The sequence below is a fragment of the Sciurus carolinensis genome, chromosome X (genome assembly GCF_902686445.1).
Source record: "Sciurus carolinensis chromosome X, mSciCar1.2, whole genome shotgun sequence".
In the NCBI taxonomy this organism is placed as follows: Eukaryota; Metazoa; Chordata; class Mammalia; order Rodentia; family Sciuridae; genus Sciurus; species Sciurus carolinensis.
In genome coordinates this window covers 109043091-109066813 of record NC_062232.1, presented here as the reverse complement: position 1 = coordinate 109066813, position 23723 = coordinate 109043091, and the positions used below count along the sequence as shown (strand labels likewise).

At 47.6% G+C, this 23723-nt stretch overlaps 1 protein-coding gene across 8 annotated transcripts in view; it reads right to left on the bottom strand.

Annotated features, from left to right (window-relative positions):
- Bcorl1 (BCL6 corepressor like 1) overlaps nucleotides 1-22001 on the bottom strand; it is a 66586-nt gene extending 44585 nt beyond the window's left edge. For 2 of the 8 annotated variants that reach the window (XM_047536593.1, XM_047536599.1), the window contains exons 1-3: nucleotides 21185-21320; nucleotides 20550-20629; nucleotides 651-780 (exon numbers count right to left, since the gene is read on the bottom strand). In XM_047536593.1, the coding sequence (XP_047392549.1) occupies nucleotides 651-736 (86 nt within the window). In that variant the 5' untranslated portion in view covers nucleotides 737-780; nucleotides 20550-20629; nucleotides 21185-21320. Of the gene's footprint in view, nucleotides 1-194; nucleotides 260-650; nucleotides 781-4023; nucleotides 4232-17881; nucleotides 17904-19424; nucleotides 19485-19552; nucleotides 19685-20549; nucleotides 20630-21184; nucleotides 21321-21912 lie in introns of those variants that run through there. The other 6 variants (XM_047536594.1, XM_047536597.1, XM_047536595.1 and 3 more) reach the window with 6 other exon arrangements.
- Nucleotides 22002-23723: the final 1722 nt, after the last annotated feature.

Here is a 23723-nt window from a genome sequence, read left to right as displayed (position 1 = left end):
AGCCTCAGCAACTTAGAAAGGCCCTAAGTGATTTAGTGAGACCCTGCCTCAAAATAAAAAATAAAAAGGGCTGGGGATGTGGCTTAGTAGTTAAACACCCCTGGGTTCAATCCCTGGTACCAAAGCAAAACAAAACAAAACAAAACAACTGTTTGGTAGTCTAATCTCCCTTTGATACTTCATAAGGAACTCACTGTAAATCTTCGTTAGCTTCATAAGGCAGGAAAGCACTGGTCACAAGAACACCCACTATCAGTTCCTAGTAAAAAAAAACCACTCAATGAAACCACCTTTCATCCAGTCCTAGGTCAAGGATTGAAAATACCTTATACTTATCCTTGAGCACCAAACTTTGACATAGGAAATAAAAACTGCAATCACCTGGGCTTCCCCTTTCTTCTACAATCTGACAGTTCTTAATGAGTAGACAAGGAGTAGCTAACAAAGTTCATATGCTGACCTCCTTACCTTTATCTGAATAGGGACAGAATGACAGCAGGTCACTCCCACAGTCCCAACCCCAGCCCATCTCAGGAAAATTAGAAATAAGCAAGAGTCTCCTCCCCAGGACATATTACATGTGGTTACCTCCCTGTGACCAGGTACTGCTCACTGAAGGCTGGCAGCAGCCACCGTGGAAGTCTCCTCACCTCTCCTCGTTGATGCCACACATGCGAATCCGGTCAGAACTGGTCCAGTTGTGCACGCCGCTGTAGAGCGGTGCTGTAGAGATCATGACAGCCACTCACCACCAGCTAGGACCTGCTGTGGCCACTCCCCCTGGTGAAAAAAGAATCCCCAAAAGTCAAAACTCAGAACAAGAGCAGCTGCTTTACCTACCTCTTAAACAGAAATGTTTAAATAAAGGTAATTATAGTATCAAAACTTTAAAGCAGTCTCTCGCAAGTCAGCCTGCTATGGAAAACAAAAGTCCAAATAGAGACAAGAGCAAACCAGCTTTCCAGGAATCCATACGTTTCAGGATGGAGATGAGGACACTGTTAATCACCTAGAGTGATTTTTAAATTATCTTCAAAGACATACATGCTTGAGTGTTCGAGGAAAATTCAATCTACTGTAGACAAATGAGATGACAGTATATTTTTCTGCATGTACTTAGCTTAAGCAACTACAATTAGAAGGACATACCTATACATGAGCAGCGAGCACACAGAAAGATGACTGGGGGTCTTTTTCTTATCTTCTCTCTAAACCATGGGTACTGAAGGATTTGAGTGATGCAGCCAATTTAAGCTTTAAGCTCTCCAAAAAATGCATATGCTTTCTTTCTAAGTCCTTCAAAAGTACTCTCTTCTGCCTCCAAGTTGAGCATAATGCATCTATTGAACGTGGCAAGAGGCTCCCCTCCCTCCAAACCAGGTGTAATACTCCTTGTACTGTGACAAAGTTCCATCAAAAACCACACATTTGGAGCTGAAGGAATGACTCCTCTTGGAGAGCACTCGCCTAGCATGCACAAGGACTGGGGTTCGAATCCCCGGCGCCTCAGAGGGGAAAAAAAAAAAAAACACACATTTCTCTCCTTGGCCCTTCCTATTAGTCTGCCATTCCCATGTCCTACCACTCCTTTCACCAGCCAGGGCTCAGTTCTTGCTGTTGACAATCATGGCACACAGTCAATTTACCTTCTAGAAAAAACGAGGTATCAAGAAACAGAGCTTTATCCAATAAGCTTGTCTCAAAACCCTTCAACTTATTAGCTAAAACCCTTCACAACAAAGTTGAGCTGAACAGAACCTTACAGCGATTAGAGTTTTCTGCTGTTTCCCACTTTCCAAAGAAGTAAATTTTAGTAAAGGGCAGTTACACCAGGGATTTGCTCCATTTATCCTTTTTTCATAATTCACTTATTCACTCAAACAAATATCTACTGAGCTCCATGTGCCAGCACTGACCTAGGTACTGGGGACTCAACAAATAACAGACAGATCAAAATCCCTGCCTACAGGGTGCTTATATTCTTTTATGTTTTGTTGGTACTGGGGATTGAACCCAGGGGCCTTTATCACTGAGCTATATCCCCAGTCCATTTTATTTTTTTATTTTGAAATAGGATCTTACTAAGTTGCCTGTGTGGCCTAGAACTTACAATCCTCCTGCCTCAGCCTCCCAAGTTACTACGATTGCAGTCATGTGCCACTGGGCCTGGCTTGGGGTGTTTACATTCTAGGACTAGATGGACAAAAAGCATGTTTAATCATTCTAGTCACAGCATGTTGTTAGGTCTACAACACGACTTATGGGCATGGGGACAGTGTAGGGTGTGTGTGAGTAAATGGGGATTTGAAATAGAGTGATCAGGGTAGGCCTTGCTAAGAAACATTTCAACAACCTGAAGGAGGTAGAGGAACAAGTAATGTATATATTTGGGAGAAGAGCATTCCACGGAGGGGAATGAGTGTCCTAAGGCAGCAGACTGCCTGCTAAAGTCAAGGAAGAGCTGGGACACTGGTGTGGCTGGACCTGAGGGAGGGAGGTGGGGAGAGAGGATGGGAGAGATGTATCTACCCATTTCCTTCCTGGGCCTCCTCCTATCCCCATGTCTGCACCAGCCATGAGACACAGCTGCCCTTGCCCCTTTTCTTTATACTTTGCCCTCCCCGGGATTTTCTGGCCCTATTCCAGCTGGCTTCTCTAGGGTCCTTCTTTCCTGCTACTCCCCTGCCAAACTTGGGTATTCACTGAGGTCTAGTCCTCACCTTGCTCTGTCTCTCCTCACCACTACCACCATTTCTTTACCTACCTGTTTCCCAAGGCTCCTCTCCTCTCTCTTCCTATCTCCTCCTGTCTTCCTTCTCCCTTCCCTCTCAATATCTCTTCCCTATTTCACTCTAATTCCTCCTCTTCCTCACCTTTCTCTTCCTGCTACTTATCTCTCTCCCCCTCATCTCATCTCTCTGGGCACAGTCCCCTCTCCTCCAAATTTCTCTCCCTTCCCAGCCTTTCCCTTGCTTATCTCCCCTTCCCCAGTTCCCTCAGGCTCTCTCCTTTATTCTCTCCTCCTCCTTCCTTTTCTCCCTCTCTTGCTGCCCCCCATCCACTCTGTCCCCATACCTCTACCTTAAGTCTCCCTGTCTCATCTTTCTCCACCCACTTCTTCCCATTCATCTTTTTCTGGTTCTCCCCCACCACCTCTCTCTCCCTGCATGTGTATGTCAACCTTGCCCCTTTGCTCTCAGCTATAAGCTCCCAGTTTCCAGTCACTCCCGGTGTTCTGATGACTCCCACGTCTGTATCTCTAGTCCTGACCTCTCTCCATAGGTCCAGAGCAGAATTCTCAGCTGCCAGCAGCTCACTGTTAATTGCATGTCCACCGAGCCCCTCAAGCCCAATGGGTCTCAAACCAGACTCATTATCTTTTCCCATAAACTTGCTCCCCATCCCCCATGCCCAGTGTGCATCACATTTCCTTTCTTAGTTAATAGCACTACTGTTCCCAAGCCTGGAAATTTCTTCAACTCCTTCTCTCCTACCGCCCAGATCCAATCAGGAGTCAAGCCTGGATAATGCCACCTCTCTCCTCCCTTCTACCCCTCTTGCCACTACCCTGGTGAAGGCCCTCATCATCTCTCCCCAGGAATACTACACTAGCCTCTTAACTGCTCCCTCAGCCTCCCATCTCTTGATTCTACAATCAATTCATCTTCTAAAGCACCAGTTTGATCAGGCTTTCCCCTCCCTCATCAAAAGCCATCAGAATCAAGCCCATATTCTTTGCACAGCCTTCAGGGCCCTCAGGATCTGGTCTCAAAGCTCCTCTCTAGTCTCTCTTCTGTAACGTCCTGCTATTTCCCTGCCACCCTTGCCACCCTCTTCCCTAAGAAGACCATCTATGTTCAGGAATCTGCTGCTTCCTCACTCTAAAATGGCCTTTCCCTGGGTCCCCTCTTCCTCTGTCATCCCTCAAGGCCTAGCTTAAATGTCATCATGCAGTCCCCCCAGCCCAGGCCCTTGATCAGTTAACTCGTTCCTCTCTGGTTCTTCTCAACATTTAATTCCTACCTCTAGTCCAGCACCGATTCTCCTCTGTAGAGTGATCAGTTGGGGGTATTGGCATGTCTGTCTCTCCCACCAGACAATCAGCTACTCAAGGTAAGAAATGTCATCTTCCTTTGTCTTTGGTTCCTCTGTAACACCTTACACATAGTAAGCACTCAGGAAATGCATGTTATGTGGAAGTGAATTCTGGATGAGATTTGAGGTGATAACACTGAGAAATAAGAAGACACAAAATCAACCAGGGGAAAAAAGCATCCACCATGCTTGCTTACTATTTTTTTAAAAAGCTATTAGTTATCTATAGCACACCTTCTTGGAGCAGCCTGATTTCTGCCTCCGTTCATCATCTTTGAGCTATTTTGCACCTCTATAAATTGCAGGTAACTGATGGATATGCAAATTCTGCCTTGTCCCATAGAGTTTGGATTGACTTCCTTCCCCACTGTGGAAAAAACAGTTTTGCCTCCATTGCAATTCCATTCCTTTGCTCCAGATAAATTTGTGCTCTTTGACTTTTTCTTTGAACTGGCTATAACATCTGTCTGGTGGTTCCCTTGTTGATTAATGAGTAAAATAAAATCTTTAACGCATGTTCATTTTTATATGTGTACAAGAGTCATGATTTTTTACCTTTTTCTAAAAATTATTGTTTAATGTTACTAAGACAGTTATGTGAGTTAGCAAAATTTTAGAAAACATTTTAACAAGGACCCCATTCCCTGAACATCCTGGTTAATGAAGTTTTTATTATTTCTTAGACTATCTTGGAATATCCCCAGATTAAGAAACAACAGTTCAGCTTGTTGGCTGACACACCAGGTACTTTTTCATTTTTTTTCTTTTTGAAGCATTAGAAATCTCAGGCAATGGATGGGGCCATTGTCACCATAAGATGAATTTCAACAAGAAGTCCAAGTTTTAGCTGCTACCTAAATATCTGTGGGCAGTATATATGTCAGTAACCATGGAGTTTTCATTCTCAGGTATGTTTTTGTTCTGCTTAAAGAGGATTAGCAGTTTATAGGTTCTGGGACAGAAATAAGAGGAGGAATCCCAGCATTTGAAAACAGATCAATATACAAACTGTACCCTAGATAGAGTTTTTAGGCCAAACAAAAAAGGAAAACCAAGTTAAAATGAAGCGTGTCCAAAATACACATTTTATGACTACCTAGAGAGCAAAACTGATATTGGATACTCCCATTTTCACATGATCCTGAAGATGGAGCATTCTCTTAAATCTGTACCTCCCAAATTTGTCATTATTTTGTCAGAACAATACTCCTGCCCATCTAAAGCTCACTGTTACTAATTAACAGTAGCCTTGGTTTGGGCATGTAGCTCAGTGGTAGAGCACTTCCCTAGCATGTAAGACCCTGGGTTCCATTCCCAGCACTGAAAAAAGTAAAAAATACAGTAGCTTTTGCAGATGAAGGGAGGGGTAGAAACACAGACAGAAGAACACTGACCTAAGTGCATAAGAAGGCAAGATCCTTGTGGTCTAGTCAGAGAGAAAGCCAAGTGAACGTCTAATGTAGCACTAAGGAACAGGTCAATGTAAACCAATGTTTCCCAAGCCAGAATCACTGAAGGGCTTGTTCCAAATACCAATTCATAGGTCTTGGTCCCAGACATTCTGATTCAGTAGACATAGGGTTTGGTTTTGCAGCATGATGTCCTATCAAGTTAGTAACCACTTAACCATAAACTATTCAGGGAGGTGAGCAAAATGGGAAAACCTTACAGACACACTACATGCCACATTTGGTAGGTTCTGCTGGTGCACTTTCATGCCAGCTTGCTTTCACTTGAAGCACCCACAATTGTGCGCGTGAGCACGTGTGTGCGCATGCATGTGTGCACACAAACTCACATGCTTACTTGTTCTCTCTTATGGGAACCATAACATCAAAGACAAAGTTCTTAAAAGGAACTTGGAAGAAACCTGGTAATCCCAAAGACCCAGGAAGCAAAGGCACAAAGATATGAAATATCTCAAAGGATTTTCCCAGATGTCACAATCATGTAATTGTTAAGAAATGAACAGCTGCGTGGCCCAAGAATCAAATGATGGTTACTGCCTGGAAGGCAGTGGGACCATCGTGAGCTATCCCCACTTTTCAGGGAGTAACTCAAAAAAAGTCAAATCCAACACGTGGTGAGGACAAAGGAGAGCACATGATTCCACCAACACAAAGCAATAAGCTTGGTCAGGCACAGTGATGCACACCTGTGATCCCAGTGGCTCGGGAGACTGAGGCAGGAGGATTGCGAGTTCAAAGTCATCCCCAGCAACTTAGCAAGACCCTCTAAACAAAATAACAAAAGGGCTGGGGATGTGGCTCAGTGGTTAAGCAACCCTGGCCTGGGTTCAGTCCTGGTACCAAAAAAAAAAAAAAAAAAAAAAAAAAAAGCCAATAAGCTTGACTGAAAAAATGTAAATGAAACTTTCAATTTAGGAGGCACATGCATATGGAAGCAAAAGGACTGACCGAGATAGAAGGAAATGAATCCAACAAGCTGGCAGCAGAAAGCATGTAGCCAGACAAAATCACCACGCTACAGAACAGGGGAAACCAAGAAGAGAATAGACTAATGGGAGAGCAATAACGTTAAAATGGTGAAAATAGCAGCTAAGCTGAGGGTGAGCAGGTAGTAGAAGAGAAACCATAATGATGGAGAGATCTTTAAAAAGAAATCCAAAAGAAAAAAAAAAAGCTAGAAGGAAAGATCAGGTATGAAAGGCATAAAAGAGAACCCCATGGCATACAACAACCAAAAGGGAAAAAATGAAATAGGGGAACCTGAAATATTTCACCATCATGGGCCAAACTGAAACACTGTGGGGAAGCACTGAAGACAGACATTTTAGAAAAGTTTAGAGAGAACATGTTCTCAAAAGGGGAAGCACAACATCAAATTACAGCCCAAGTCTGGGTTGGGGGGAATTATTAATAGGAGGTGGACAGCACTAAAAGTCCGATTTTACCTATAGGGTAGAATTATTTGTTTTGTTTTGAATGAAGATGCCAAAATAAGCAGATTTCACAACTACAAGCAGAACCATGGTCATCATTGTGTATGAGGAAGAGAAGGATGTTTAAGGAGGTAACAGCATCTATCTGACCAGTGTTTTATACCAAGGTCGACTTTGCTTTAAAAGTTTTTAACCTTGCTGCACAGTGCTGCATGCCTGTAATCCCAGCAACTTAGGAGGCTGAGAACGGAGAATCACCAAGTTCAAGGTCAGCAGTGAGGCCATAGGCAATTTAACAAGACCCTGTCTCAATATAAAAAGGGCTGGGGATGTATCTCAGTGGTTATACATCCCTGGGTTCAATCCCCAGTACCAAAATAATTAAAAAATGAAAAAAATGAAAGTTTTTAACTTTGAAAATGACCAGACAAGGTGTTTATCCAGTTAACAGGTGCTCCAGAATAATGTAGGTTCCTTTGTGGCCAACCTTAATGCTGAGCAAAGCTGGCAACATATTGGTCACAACCAGGCCCCTCTTCACATAGCTCAAACCTCCTTTTTCTTCACTGTTGGACTCTACCACCAAGACGGCAAATTAGAAACCCACGATTAAGAAGGGTTCATTCTAACTAAATCTGGTAGTACTCTCCCAGGCTCCTTTTGGTTCATACTGCCTGGTGACCTGGAAGCAATTATGACTTTAAAAAAAAAGAAAGAGCCGGAAAATATTCATCTTGAAGCCTGGCCCTGAATCTGTCCTCAAGAGAATAGGCGTGGCCAGTAGACAGTTTAAGAAGGAGGGTTGGGTCAACGATGACTAATGAGTAAAGAAAACCAACTTTGGGACCTATGCTCCAATAGAAATGCAGAGCTCCTTGTAAAGCTGCCATAAGACAGAGGCAAACTTTATGGAGGCCAAGGAGAGGCCAACTCATTATGCCACTTTGGGAAAAGTAGCATCTAAGATACCCTCAAGACCACCAGAGGGGCAGGCACAATGGTACAAGCCTGTAATCCCAGAGACTCAAGAGGCTGAGACAGGAGAATTACAAGTTCAAGGCCAGTTTCAGTAATTTAGCGACACTTCTTCCAAATTAAAAAAAAAAAAATTGGGGAGGGATGGTGTATGCCTGTAACCCCAGCAGCTCAGGAGGCTGAGGCAGGAGGATCACAAGTTCAAAACCAACTTCAGGAATTTAGTGAGACCCTAAGCAACTTAGCAAGACCCTGTCTCAAAATAAAAAAATAAAATGGGCTGGGATGTATCTTGGTGGTTAAGCGCATCTGGGTTTGATTCCTGGTGAAAGGAAGGAAGGAAAAAAGGAAGGAAGGAAGGGAGGGAGGGAGGGAGGGAGGGGAAAGAAAGAAAGAGAGAGAGAGAGAGAGAGAAGAAAAGAAAGAATTAATTTTAAAAGGGTTGGGAAAGTAGCTCAGTGGTAAAGTGCCCTAGTTACCTCCTCAGTGCCAGAAAAAAAAAATGACCACCAGATCCAACACCAGATCCAAGAGACATTGAGATTCCAGGGCTAAAACAAAAGGGTCATGACTTTCACCCAGTCACTAGAAGGCTTTTAAGGGAAGTCAAAACTTTTCAAAATCCTAGTTTTCCATGGGAAAGTTTACACAAAGTCAACAAGGAGAATTTACTAGGCTTTAGATATGGAACTGTTAACACAGACCTTCCCCTCCTCATTGCTCTGCCTCCTTCCATATATATTCAAAAGGAGATTAACATTTCCATTTTCCCTACTTCATTACATGCCCCAACCCCTGCTCAATGAGAAAGTTCTCCAACTTAAATTGTTCTAGTTTTATGACTTCCCACAGAAGAGTACTTGGTAATCTTATATTATCCTTGGGCCCCTCCCACATCTACAGCCCCTCATCATTCCCTACCAGTAACCAACTATGATTCCCTGAAACTCAAATCCCATACACATGCCCCAATCACCTCCCTTCCCTTCCCTTCCCTTCATGAGAAGCAGGTTCCTCAACACTGTACACAACTGCACACACACAAAATCCACTGTAAATAATGTGCAAGGTAATTAATCTTTTAAATTAATTAATTTATTTATTTTGGGTACTGGGCATTAAACTCGGGGACACTTCATCACTGAGCTACATCCCGAGACCTTTTGAAACAAGGTCTCACTATGTTGACAAGGCTGTCCCTGAACTTGCAATCCTCCTGCCTTAGCTTCCTGAGCAGCTGGGATTATAGGCATGCACCAGCACACCTGGCTTCTGTTAGATAATTTAAAGGAGGAATAGGACCCTTTATGCTGTATATCCAACCTGTCTGACTAAATCCATTCTAGCACTTTCTAGTTCCCTTGAGGTTTTTTTTTCCTACTTGCTTGTTTCCACTGGTGTCTACCCCAAAGAATCAGACCTATAAGGGACATTGCATCCTGTTCCCAAATATATTAATTCTTGTATTTACCAAGAAGATTAAGTAATTGCCTGCACACCATTCCAGCATGGACACCTTCATAGATTCCTTGGGTACCTCCATGTTTAAAAACCCTGCCTATAAACATTTATGAGACTGGATACAAAGGAATGTTAACTGTCTGTTAAACACATGAGAGCTTACTCATTTAAATTAATTTAGTTACCTCCATCATAGTCACCTCAAGAGGCTGGACATTCGTCTCAGTAACTAGGTGGCCAAGTCTCAAACTCTCCCCAAGAGTTCCTGAGAACACTGCCAGCTAAACCCAACCACATCATTTCAATCTGCTCACTACTTAGATGCTGAGTCCCATTCTTTCAGGGCTGATTTAACATTTAGTAACATCCAAAATCCACTCAGAACCATCTAATCAAACAACACTTTGAAAAGTACACTCCAGGACCATCAGCCTGAACTGGTAGAAACCTTGGAGTGTGCTTCCAGTCCCCACTTCTCAATGTCCCTTTACCAGGGTATCTGCCAAATAGGGTTAAACTAGCCCCTTCCTAAAACTGAGCACGACATAAAAGCACTTAAAAGGATCAGAGGTAATCTATTCCAATGATGAAGTAGGCCAAAGCAAAAGTTTTCATCTTTTACTTACATTTTCATACCCCCAGATTGTTTTAGCTTGTCTACCTACTCCCATGATACTTTTTCCTATTATTCAAATAGTACTCACTTCCATTTCCTGCTGTAAGAAAACTGTTCTACTCCATTTAAGGAAAATACCTCATCATAGCTTTATACCACACCAGGGCTCTAGCCACAAGATTTTGTTCAACTTCTGGATGTCAGACATCTAGAAAACTTTAGCACACATTGTGAAATTAATCAGTCCTTTTCAAAATGCAAAGGCATCTCAAGATGTCACCCTAAATAAGTAGGGTCATTTTTTGAGCACTTCTAATTCCTGCTAGGCCAAAATTACAAGTTGGCTTTCTTTAATTCTTGGTCTTCAGCAGGACTCTGAATATTTAGTGTGTCTTTCACACTCCAGAGTTGAATCCCTTTTGTGATGCTTCTGTGTCCTGCCCACCATGAACTGTGACAGTGTCCCTCTAGTGTCTCCATATCTGTATACTGCATTCACAATATGGGATTTCTCCTCACTCAACTCTTTTTTATTTTACATTTTGGTACTGGGGATTGAACCCAAGTGTACTCAGAGGTACTTTACTAATACGTCCCAGACAGGGTCTCACTAAGTTGCTTAGTGCCTTGTTAACTTGCTGAGGCTGGCTTTGAACTTTGTCTGCCTCGGTTTCCCAAGTTGCTGGGATTGCAGGCAAGCACCACCACACCTGGCTTTTCTTTCTTTTTCTTTTTAAAAAATTTTTATTTGTTCTAATTAGTCATACATGATAGTAGAATATATTTTGACATATTATACATATATGAAGTATAACTTCTCATTCTTCTGGTTGTACATGATGTAGAATTACATTGGTCGTGTAATCATATATGCATATAGGATAGTAATGCCCGATTCATTTTTTTTTTTTTTTAGGTTTTCTGAACCTTGTACCCTAATATTTGAAGAGACCATTATCAGGTTATTTTTTTTTCTGTTCTCTCAACCCAGACCAGACTCAGCTATGGGTTCAACTAATATTTTTACACACACACACACACACACACACACACACACCACACACACACATACACATAGCATTCATTCATTTGAAGGTATATCTATATCCCTTTCATTATACAGTATTCACTGAAAAGATTTCAAACTCTCAGTATTGATTCAACCTGCTACCAGTCCAAAGGTTTATTAGCCCGCCCCCAATAGTGTCTAGAATGATACAAGGCACACAACATGCATTCAACAAATAACTTGCTAAACTACTGGGAAAACCCAAATCCCTCTCTTATGGCATACAGAGACCAAACATCCCACGTAAAAAGCACTGGATCTATGAATTCCTTTCACTTCCTTTGCTCTCATATAACTTTCTCATCTTTTCTTTATATCCAAGATAAAGACAGGTAGAGAAATAAGATAAAATTGGACCAGGCAAAATAATAAAATCGATTTCCAACTATCTGAGTATGCTTTAGCCACAGATAATTTTTAAACTCAGCCGACTTATGGACTGCCTTCTGCCACCATCAATAGATGTGTGCTCAGGGAACAACTCATTTAAATATTTGCCTAAACAGAATATTAATAGACAGGTAAATCTGCTGGGGGGTAGTAGATAGAAAATAAAGCATTTCTAAAGTCCAAAAGAAATTATTAATTTGTCAAGCAATCTACTACTTTCAGTTGACCTGTCATCGGTCTCTCCCTATACTGGTGTAACTAACAGAGTTGACTGTTGGTACCAAAGTCCACTCCTGCTACAGAAAGGTGATCTACTTTACAGGCAACCATTTTTCTGATCAGAGGTTTAGTTTGGGGAATCCAGAGCTATTTGGGGTATTATTTTCTCCCACTCAATCATTAATGAAGATCCTTGCCACAGAGCCATACCAGACCCAGGTTCTATCTACCAGCTTTTGTACCATTTCCAGATGTCAGGGACAGTTGGAAAGCCCAATCAGTCATAATTAGACACAGCAGCCCTTTTCAGAAAGCAAAAGTTTTTAAAAATGTCACCCATGACCCAAAATGTCCCCTAAAGTTTCAACTGGATATACATTCTTCAGTTCCTGCCCTGAAATATTGAGCAGTGTCACAGCACAGCTATTAAAGAAGCTGCCACTTCCACCTTAGAGATAGACACAATGAGTCAAGCTACGTTGTAAATGCTACATGTGTACTAATTCAACAGGAATATGGAGAAAAAGGACAGAGAATCAAGATATAAGGGGGGTATTCAGGAGCTATTGATAGCATTCATTCCACCACCATGTTTACTACAATGTAACAAAAACTAATGTTCTCCGGGCATGGTGGGTCATAAGTTCAAAGCCAGCCTCAGCAAACTATGGGAAATCCTAAGCAAACTTAACAAGGCCCTGTATCAAAATAAAAAATAAAAAATTGCTGGAGATGCAGCTCAGTGGTTAAGCACCCCTGGATTCAATCCCTGCTACAAATAAATAAATAAGTAAATAAATAAATAGTAATATCATTGAATACAACTGAATAAGAAAAAATTAGATTATAGCTGGGCATGGTGGTGCACACCTATAATTCCAGTGGCTCCAGAGGCTGAGGCAGGAGGATTTCAAGTTCAAAGCCAGCTTCAAGGTGTACCTGTACCTCAGCGAGACTCTGTCTCAAAATAAAACATTAAAAGGACTGGAGATGTGACTTAGTAGTTAAGCACCCCTGGGTTCAATCCCTGGTACTTAAAAAAAAAAAAGAAAGAAAGAAAAGAAAAATTAGATTATACTATAATAATAGATCCCATTTATTTGGCACATACTATGGGCCTGGCACCATATACACTCAACTCATATAACCCTTACCACCCTGTGAATTGGTATTATTACCTCCATTGTGTAGATGAGAACACTGAGGCTCAAGAAAATTAAGTGACTTGCTTCCTGCCACAAAGCTAGGAACTTGAAAAGCAAGGGCTCTAAATTATGGCTGTTATGTCTCCAAAGCCTTAGGTTAATTCAGATGCAGGCTAAAGTTCGAGAACCACCACTTTTGTATATAATAGTGCATGCCTGTAATTCCAGCAACTCAGGAGGCTAAGGCAGGAGGATCGCAAGTTCAAGGGAAGGTTCAGCAACTTAGGAAGAACTTGCCTCAAAAAATGAAAGGACTATGGATGTAGCTTAGTGGTAAAGTACCCCTGGGTTCAATCCCCAGTACCAAAAACAAATAATGAAAAAAAGAAAAAGCAAAAACTACTACACTACACTAACCTGGGCACAGTAGAACCAAGTTAAACTGTGTAGACTCGCCTACTATAACATTATCTAATCATTTCATGGACTCAGGTATAGAGTACATCAACTGCCACAAAATCATGGTCAGATACTGCATACTTCACAGAATTTAGAAAAGTGAAAATGTGCTTAATCTCATTGTCTCTGGACTCCAGTATTATAACAAAACTTGACTGTACCCTTAAATGGCACTAACATTATGATTTCTAGGCATACCTTGGTAATGAGGTAACCAAAATTCATTTCTTAACAGACTGTCCATAAGGAAGCCCCAAACACAAAGCTCTGCCTACTCAGTACTCTCAATTCTTCATGGACCCTTAGCTTAAGGCCTTCTTAAAATCCAAAGATGCATCCTGCCTCACATACTCTGATAGGTAAATCTGAAAATTACCACATTTTACAAATAGTAAGTCATCTCTCTTCAAATTCATCACAATTCATTGACCAGGGAAAATATGACCTTGACATGCAGCCTTGCAGTTACTTTTTTAAAAAAAGATCCAATTTTAGTTGCATGCAATGGCAAAGGCCTGTAATCGCAGCAACTCAGAAGGCTAAGGAAGGATAGCAAGTTCGCAGCCAGCCTCAGCAACTTAGCAAGACTCCATCTCAAAATAAAATATAAAAAGGGCTGGGGATGTAATTCAGTGGTAAAGCAACCCTGGGTTCAATATCCAGTACTGCAAAAAAAATCATTTTTAAATGTTTTACGTTTTTATAAGAAAAAAAGTGGATTCTGGTTAAAAAACAAACAAGGGAACTAGAACAGCTTATCTGAATTATGGGGAGAGAAACTGTTAGATTTTTCTCTTGACCAGAATTTAACTTAAGTTCACCTAAAATTTTTCATAAGAAAAGACTGTTTTAAGGTTATGAAGGGTAAAAAGGCTATGATTTAGAAAGAGAACAGTTTCTATATCATTTTAAGGACAACCATTCAAAAACTGACATTAATAAAGCCTAGTTTGTATGTGAGATCACATAAAACACTGTCCTAGAATCCTAGTGGCAGAAAGGTAGATTACTTATTTCCTTCCTTTTTAGCTATCCTGACACTAAACATTCTGGCAAGCATGGACTCACACCAATTTTGAACTCTAGCATTAAAAAATTTCCTTTCTTGCTGGGCATGGTGGTGCACACCTGTAATCCCAGTGACTGAGGAGGCTGAGGCAGGAGGACTGCAATTTCAAAGTCAGTCTCAGCAACTTTGCAAGGCCCTTAGCAACTTAGTGAGACCCTGTCTCAAAATTCTTTAAAAAAATTTAAAAGGCTGGGGATGTGGTTAAGTATCCCTGTGTTCAAATGCTAGTACCAAAAACAAACAAACAAACAAAAAACTTCTTTCTTGCCTGGTGCCAGTGGTGCACACCCTTAGTAATCCCAGTCTCAGTGACTCAGGAAGGCTGATGAGGGACGATCGCAAATTCAAGACCAGCCTGGCAACTTAGCAAGACCCTGTCTCAAAATAATAAAGGCCAAGGATGTAGCTCAGTCTACTGGGTTCAATCCCCAGTACAGGGGTGGGAGAGTGGGGGAGAAAGCTTTCTTTTTAAAAACTTGAAGGTCTAGGTTCTTCCCTCCCCTGTAATGTAATCATCATTGACTTTTCCCCTTTCCTGTCTATTTTATCCCAAAATTTTCACTTTCCCTAGCATTCTCTCTATTCACCTCTAGTGTTCACTTTCCCACCTGAACTCAACCATGAATTCCTTTCTCAGAATCTGAGGATGCCTACCCCTGGAAAAGCAGTTCTCTACTCCCTATGGCTATTATACTCCATTCCAAACTTAGCTGTCTAGAATCAATGAACCACTGGCAAATGTTTTCAAGCAATGTTTAATCCAATCTGATTAAGTCTTTCCTGGGTGCCCCTATTTCACTCTCCTATTTTGGCCCAAAGTTTTCATGCCCCTGTTCTTTATCCTGTTTCACTCTGGAATTTCCATCACTTACCTCCTTATATCTAGGATCCCTCCCACTTGCAGGCTGGAAAAACTGGTATATTCCCACTTTTTCTCCTCCTTTCAGGGCCATTCTATTTAGGACAGTGGATCCCTTCCCCCATTCAGTAGCCTTACTTTAGTCCAGATTTCCTAATGAATGCTTAGACTTACAAGCCCTGGATCCCAGCTCTTCTCCTTCCTAGGTCTTCCCAGAGAAGTGGCTCTCCAAGATGAGTTTTCACATTCCCCAACACCAGCTCCGAATGACATCTGAGTAAATATCTTCTTTCTTTGGCTCTTTATTCCTCTTTTTTCCTTACACTGTACATTTTTTCACTTGTATTTTCTCTCTCTCTCTCTCTCATATTTACTTGTATACTATCTCTAAGTTCTCTATTTCCTTATGGGTAAATTCATTTATATTTCCCCCTATATGCAAGTTTCTCCCCAACCTTTCTCCTGTTCAAGATCTTCCTCCTCTCTTGCCCCAACTTTTGGAACTCCAGTATGAAAGTACAAAGAGCCTAAGAGTCCTTTTAACTTTTTTTTTTTGGTACTGGGAATGGAAACCAGAGGTGCTCTTCAACTGAACATCCCCAGCCCTTTTTTTATTTACTTTCATTTATTTATTTAGGAACTGGGGATTGAACACACGTCCCCAGTGCCTTTCATTTTTATTTTTCATTTTGAGACAGGGTTTCACTAAATTGCTGAGACTGGCCTCTAACTTGCAATCCTCCTGCCTCAGCCTCCTGAGTCACTGGGATTACAGGTGTGCACCACTGTGCCCAGTTTCTTCAAACTTTTCTTTGGAAAACATTATCCTAAAGATTTCAAGGTGTTACTTTTTTCTTTAGTTGGCACTTACACAGGAGTAATGATGGTCACCTTCCTTCCCCCTGCCCAACCTGGTCCTTTTCGCCTTTGCATTCCAAGAACATCTAGGCCACTAAAAAAGTGATCCTCCCTTTCTCCCTACCCTTTCCTGGCAAATCAAAACAGCAATATCCATATGAGTGTCCTTAGTACAGCTACCATTTCTTCTGGAATTCCTTTCCACTCTGCCCAACCCAGAAGCCAACAGCCAAGCTTGCCAGGGCCTTAGCTTTCCTCTATCCTATCCCAACAATTAGCCACCCCTTCCCTATTGTTCCAAAGAACTAGTCCTCTTTAACCCAAATATCAGTGTCCCTGCCCCTTCCTCCATCAATAATAAATCCAGTCCTCATCTTTTCAGATCCAGAATGAAAAGAAACCTGCCTACTGCTTGCTGCAAAACTGGTAGCGGGGTTAGTCCTTCTAAAGTCAATTTTAGTAAGGCTCTGTGCCTTGATCAGGCCTGTGGCTTTTGTCCCCCATAGCCACCCCAAGGGCCATTACCTCAAATGTCCCATCGAAAGATGTCTGACTACCAATATTCTCATGACTTACTCAAGACAGCCATGCCCCTCTGACTCACCAAGCCCCCTGCTCCTCACAGCTCCCCCACCTTTCCTACTAACTTTGCTTCTCCATCAGAAGTTTACATGTTCCTCTTCAACTTTCCACTTCTATTTGGAGCCTCTAAGTGACTCTCAAAATTGGATTATCCCATTTAATCCCAAGTGGAATCTTCCAAATTTCTTTCCTACATACAGTCATCTTCAGTACCACATGGTGACATCACCATCCAATTTGAGTACCCTAAACTCTGCCCCAAACATCCTCCATTGTGCCACATACCATTTCCCCCACAATAAAGCTCCCTCAATCCCAACATTCAAGGACAAGAAAGATAAACAGAGAACTAGATGACCTTTAAAGTTTCCTTCCATCCTTGAATTTTTATTATCAACCTAATCCACTCCCAGCTCCAATGCATGCACCATAAAACATTTCAGCAGTGTGATTTTGAGAAACAACCTTCTGAGTTCAAAGAACCATGGAGCTAACCATTGTAACCTGCAAGTGCACCCCCAGAAGTCTCACCAAAGCTTTTTGCAACTGGGTTCCATCTCTGTGCCACAGGGACGACCTCCAAATCGCCTTGAGAGTATTCAGCTGTGACACGAAGTTACAGGCCCCCTTGCCACACTCATACAAAGAGCCCCTAAACCCTGAGCTAGACGTATGCTCACCAAGGGATGCCTGCCCTTACTGTCTACTCTAGGAAACACCAAGGAGTAAGTATCTCCACGTCGACAGTTTTGATGAGCCAACATTGAAAATTTCAAAACAATAAAAGAAAAACAGTGCTTGGGGGGAGGGGGGGAGTTGCAAACGGAACAGAAAGGCACCCCCACCGGCCTGTGCAGTTGGCCTCCCGGGTTTGCAGTGTTTCCCTCCCTCCTTTCCTCTCGATCACAACCTCAATCACATCTTTTCCTACACCTCCATAACGCCAAATCCCCAGCTGTGGTGTGGCCGGCTCCTCCCAGCCTGGCCCCGGACATCCCTCTGGCCCAGCCTTCCTCTCAGCGGGACCCATGCGAAGAGGGCCCCCTTCACCGTCCAGTTCACCTCCCTATCTCTTCTTGGGCCTCTGGGCACCCCTGCAGGGCTCTGTCCCGAAGCCGAACCTCGAGGATCGAAGCCCACGAGGCCCGTCGCGGGACCCACCGCCCCTCCTTCTCACAGCACCTCGTCCTCCATGCACCCGGCCCCCGGGGCGCCTTGTCGTCGTCGTCCCGGCTCGTACCGCCCCCCGTCGGGGGCTCCACCCCCCGCCTGCCCCCGCCCCCAGGACGGCCCCCTCCCCACTGCGAGCCGCCTGCGCCCTCTGCCCCGGCACGGGACTCTCTTTGGCCTCCGTTCCCCGCCCAGAAGCGGCGGCGGCGGCGGCGGCAACGGCTGCGGCGGCCCCAGCAGGAGCAGCAGCGGCGGCGGCAGCGGCGGCGGCCGCGGCAGCAGCGCCGCCCCGGCCCCGCCCCGCCGCCCGCCGGAGCCCCACGCCCCGCCCGCCCGCCCCGCCGCCGGACTGCTCCCCCACAAGCCCACCACGAAGCCCCCCCACTCCCTGCCCGCGATCCGCTCGAATCCAGCTCCGCTGGGCCTGCTGTCCGTTCCTCACGCCCCTTAGGACCTGGGGTGGGGGAGCCCTAGGGTTCGCGGCCATCCCTCTCCCTCCTTCTCCTAGGGCCGGGGGATTGCCCCTGATCCCGAAACCCGGCCCCGTAACCGGAGCCTCCCTCCTTCCAGCCCTGGGCTTCGCTCTCAGACCCCTTGCCTTCAGGCCTGGCGCGAAGCCGGTGGAGGGCTTGCACGCCGGATCTCCCCACGGCTTGCCGGGGCTAGTATGAATTGCCCCCATCTCATCCTTCTTCAATTTAAGCCCCCCTCCCCGCCGCGCCTGGCCCGGCGGCCCCCGCCCCTGGAGCGAGGGCAACGGAGCCAGGGCGCTCCGAAGTCATCCCCCGCCTTTTTTCTAGGGACTCGGATAATTGCCCCTGCCCCCATCACAGCACTCCCACTCCCGAACCCAGGCCCCGCCGCCACCTAGGGGTACCCCTTACCCTATGGTTCCCGCACCCCAGCACAGAGGAGAAAGCAGCCCTGAAAGAGCACCCGTCGCACCTCCCCTCTGAGGTTGGAGGGTTTTTTCTCCTGGTCTCTTCAAGACTTCATCACGGACATCCCCCCCCTCAAAAAAAAAAAAAAAAAAACCAGCCTTTTCTCGCCCTGCCCTGCTGGCCAGCCTCCCTTCTGATCGTCGGATCCTTGGATCGGGGGTTGGGGCCAGGTAGTTAGACCGTAGCCTCCGCCTCCCTTTCCGAGGAGTGGGGTAATTCCTATGGATCCCCCCCAAGATCAACCGACCCCCGTTTCCATGGAGACCCCCGCCCAGCCAGGAAGAAGACTCTCAGATCGTGGCGAACAAGTCTCACCTGGCTAAGAGAGAAGGGGGTCGAGGAGGGGGTAGGGCAGGGCAGGGATGGGGTGCGAAGGTGGGAAGTGGTGGGGAGCTGTCCCGAAGGGAGGGGCGAGGACAGAGCGAGCTCCAGGGAGCGCTACGTCCGGGGACACGAAGAGGACGGCGCCCCGGGGGGCAAGCAGAGCGGCTGCGGGGCGAAGAAGGGACAGGGTTGGGGAAAGCCTTAAGATAGAAAGAAGCGGGTGGGGGAATACGAAAAGCCGGGGAGTCAAAAGGGGTGGAGGGGTTGGGGGAGAGGAAAAAAAGACGCACCTGTTCCCGGGTCGGCTCCGCGGGGAAGCTCAGGCCGCCACCCGGGCTCTCTCTAACCCCCTCAGAACCGCCGCCCGCTTAATACTGCCCCGATCAGATGCCCCCCTCCGCCCCTAAGCGCCACCGACCTCCTTCTCCTCTCTCTCTCTCGGCGGCGGCGGCGGTCGGACTCTAGGAACTGAGAGGAAGAAGGGAGGGCTCAGCAAAGCGGAGGAGAGACAGAGCCACACACTGGCAGCAGCCGCGGCGAGCGAAAGAGTGAGGGGGAGAGCGGTGTGTGTGTGTGTCTGTGTGTGCGAGCGAAGCCTGGTGGAGTGGGTGCCGGTCGCAGGGCTCGACGGGAAGTGGAGTCCGGCGGGGTTCGCGGGCGGCGCCAGCCAGCTCGCCACAGGACTACAACTCCCAGAATGCCGCCTACGCGGGTGGGGGAATGGGGAGGAGGAGGCGAAGGGAGGGAGCGAGCAAGAGAGGGGAGGGACGAAAGCAGGGAGCAAGCGGCGGCGAAGGGGGCAGAGCCAAGCAGCCCCGGTGACACTGGGAGGGGAGGGGAGGAGGAGGGGATCGCTGCGAGAACCGAGTGGATTCCGGAGAGGGAGGCAGCGGTAGCTGCAGCAAGCCGGGCAAAAAGCTAGACTCCTGGGAGAGGCGGAGGCACTCAAATCCACCGGGCTGCAAGAGCCCCACGCCCCCCCCCACCTCGACGCCCCTCAAGGAGGAGGTTGAGGAAGGGAGATCATCAGTACGCTGCGGCCAGGGATTTCTCTCCCTTTCTTCTAAGGCTTTCCACCTCATGCCCCGACCTGACTTTCTTAGGCCACTGGTGCCCGATCTACTGTGCAAATCGCGAGACCCCCGATCTCCCCTGCCGGGCAGCACAGAGCAAACGCATTCAGTCCCCTTCTCCCAGGGGCCTGAGGGAGGCTCCCCTTGCACGCAGGGCGTGACTCTCCCATTCTTCCCGCCCCCCCCCCGTCGTCGCCAACCCCCATCTCCCTCCCCGGAACCCCTCCTCCGAAGCCGGGGCTAGCCTCTCCACCCGCGAAGGAAGAGTCTGGGGGCGACTACCCACCCCCTCCCCTAAACTGGGTCCCTGCCCACCAGCGACCCCTTAATGTTGCCCCTCACCGAAGTAATAGTGGGGGCGACCCGAGTTGGACTGGTGGCTACTTTCCCTCCGAGACTAGCTGTCCTTCGCCACGCCGATCCTGTGTAGAGATAGAAAAGCACATTATTACTCCCGTCCCCCCTCCCCCTTCAGGTTCGGATCCCCATGGAAGCGGCTCACAGTAAAGAGAGGTTGGTAGTGGAAGTGAACTGGGGGTGAATCCCAATCCTCAAGCCAATCCTCAACCCCCATCCTAGACATGAAAATCCAGTGATCCGTCCTTTTCCTTAAAAGCCATCAAACAGCTTGGGGGGATTATCTAAACCCCAATGTCCACGCCACTTGAAACGACGCTACCTTGTAGGAATAAGATACGAACTGGGCTGTCCCCACGGGAGGGAAAGTATAGCCCCTCGTCGCCGTCCACCCCCCACACACATACCCCTAGGAGACTCAGATGGCCAAGGAAGCGGGGGAGGCGGTGGGAGTGCTGGAGAGTGAAAGGGTTGTGGCGGGGAGGGTCCGCGGCCCCCAGAGAGCAGTATCCAGATGCTAAAGGGTGGGTGGGGGGTGCGGCATAATTGCAGACAGTGTCTTTCCTCGCTTTTCCCGGAATCGCCACCGAACACCGTCTAACACACCCTGAGTTGCTTACCAGCCAGTCCCCTAGCCCCATTTGTGCGCGTGGGGCGGCCAGAGCCCGGCCGGGAAGCCCGGGCACAAACTCCGCGGAAGCTGGCCTTCGCCGCCGCCGCGCTGCCGCGGGCCTCCCTCCCTCAGCTCGCGGCCGGGCCGATCTACCTTCGCCCCCGGCCGAGGCCAGACCCCGCTCGCAACTCCACGCCCCTACTCCACCCCCGGTTCCCCCTCCCCTCGCCCTCTCCCCGCGGGTCCGGCCCAGCCCCTAGCGCCGCCCCGCCCTACTGCTCGGTCCAGAGCCCAGCAAGTGCCCCGAACTCGCCCCCCGCCCCCACGCCCAGGCCAGTCCGGCCGGGCCTGGTTTCCCCTCCCGCCGCGCCCCGCCCCCGAATCCACGTCCTACTTCACCACCCAACTCGGCCCGGTCTGGGTTCGGCCCGCGCCCACGCCATCGGAGAGCCTGGTTCGGTCCGGTGTATGGCCACCCACCCCGCCCTTGCCTGGGTGCCGGCCTGGCCCGCTGCCTGCGCTCGCCGAGCCGACCCGAGCGCGCGGTACCGGTCCGGGTCCGGGTGCCGGCCTCGGTCCTGACGGCGTTGACGCGTCTCGCCACGAGGGCTCGGTTCACGCAAGATCCGAACCCGCGGGAGGTGGGGGCCGCGGAAAGCAAGTTTCTTTATCTTCCCCCCGCCCCCGCCGCAGGGCCACACCGCCCCCCCCCCCGCCTCACAGCGCCCCCTTCACCTGGGCAGAGCCCCCTGGCTGCTGTCGCAACTTTGCTCTTCTCCACGCCGCCGGGGAAGCGGGCAAAGCGAGAGGAGGAGGGAGGTGGCAGGGGGTGCTGGGATCAGGCCGCTGGGCTCCGGGAGGACACGTGGGGGAGGAGGGGAAGAAGGAGGAGGAAGGGGGGGCGGGCCTGCAGTTCTCGGGGCTCCCCCTGCCAGCCCCGGGGAAGCCGGAACCTCGCCGGGCAGCCGCAGACCCCGCACTGGCCACCGGGGAAGAACGGAGCCACCTTCCCCGGCCAGCCCCTGGCTCCGGAAAGGGGGGGGTGCGAGCGTTTTCGCTCGTGGTTTACGTGTGACTCTCTCCGGGTTTTGCCTCAGTCTATGTGGGAGGGCGGGGGGTCTTGCCTGAGGGGTGGACGCCCCCGCTGGATGCCCCGCCCCTTCCCCGGCCCCCACCTCCCCACCCCGTGCGACCTCGGTGCGTGGTTCTGGCGCTCCAGCACTGAGGCCGCCCGCGGGCGCAGCCCCAGCCCCAGCGCCGAAGTGGGACAGGTGCTGGGGACGGAAAATGCTGGGACTCGCCGCCTCGCCTCGCAACTCCGGAGCGGCCCACCCTTCGTGGCAATCTCCCGGGCTGCAAACCCTGTTGGCCACTCTCCGTGGGCAGCCCCTGTCTGGGCGTGGAGGCTTGGGGGGTGGGTAAGAGACCCGAGGGAGGAAGGGGGAGGAGGGGGACGAAAGGTCTGTAAACGGGGAAGCCTGCACGACTAGAAGGCGAAAGCCCAAGCTCAAAGAAGACTCAGCTTCTGTCCGCTTTTCTGGGGCTCTTTGGCCACCAAACGGAGCCCCTTGACCCTTATCCTTTACCCTAATGATTCCCCGCCTGGCCAAAGGAATAAATCCTCGCGTGTGTTTACATCCCAGGCCATCCCCGGGAATGAAGGGCTGAGAAGCTTGCGGTCCACATTCGAACTCTGATGACTTTACATTAACTCTGAGGAGAGCAGCTTGCGAAGGAACTGAAGCTGCCTGCCGGCTTGCTTTCAGACTTAGGGTGTTTCTTAGCAGTTTCGACCCTGAGTCGGTGATGGGGACTTCAAAGCCATCGCCTCAGCCTAGAGGGTATTAGGGGAGGTGCCCAGGAGTTCCTGAAGGATTCATTGCTTTGTAAACGGAATGTGAAATGAATAGCAGGAATTTAAAAAAAAATCTTTACGTGCAGATATATTGATATTATTTGTTATATATTTATCTATACTAAGGAAGTCAGAGGGTCATTTGCACTAGAAGGAAGCCCTGCGGGATTAATGTCTTCCTCCTCCCTGCCCCACCCCACACGTTCTCTTAGGCCAGAGTTTCCATGTCTAAGCTAGGGGGTGTCTTCTCCTTTGGGAGGACTTTACGGTTGACAGTTGAGACTTGCCTGGTATGTTTCCCTCACCTGGTCTGAGGGATGTGCATGAGTATGGGAGCAAGCTAACTAAGATTGCAGTGCCTTTGCTGTTGCCTAAGGCCTGGTATTCTATAACCCCTCTTACTTGTCCTCACCAACCTCAAAATCTGTTGCCAGCGAGGTGGTCATAGCTCTGGTCATTGTATTTTGCTTTGGCAACGGCTTCACTAGCTGGCCACGCCTACCCTCCCATGCACTCCGCCCCTATACAGCCATAACACTGGTTAGAAAGTGTTTGGCCTAAATAGCACCAAGGCAAAGTGAAGATTTGGAAAAGATATGTTTAAGCTAATCAACATAAACTCAAAATGCATTTCTAAGGGGTAAATTCCCTCTATGGGGCCTGATAATGCAGACCCCACCAATTCTGCTTT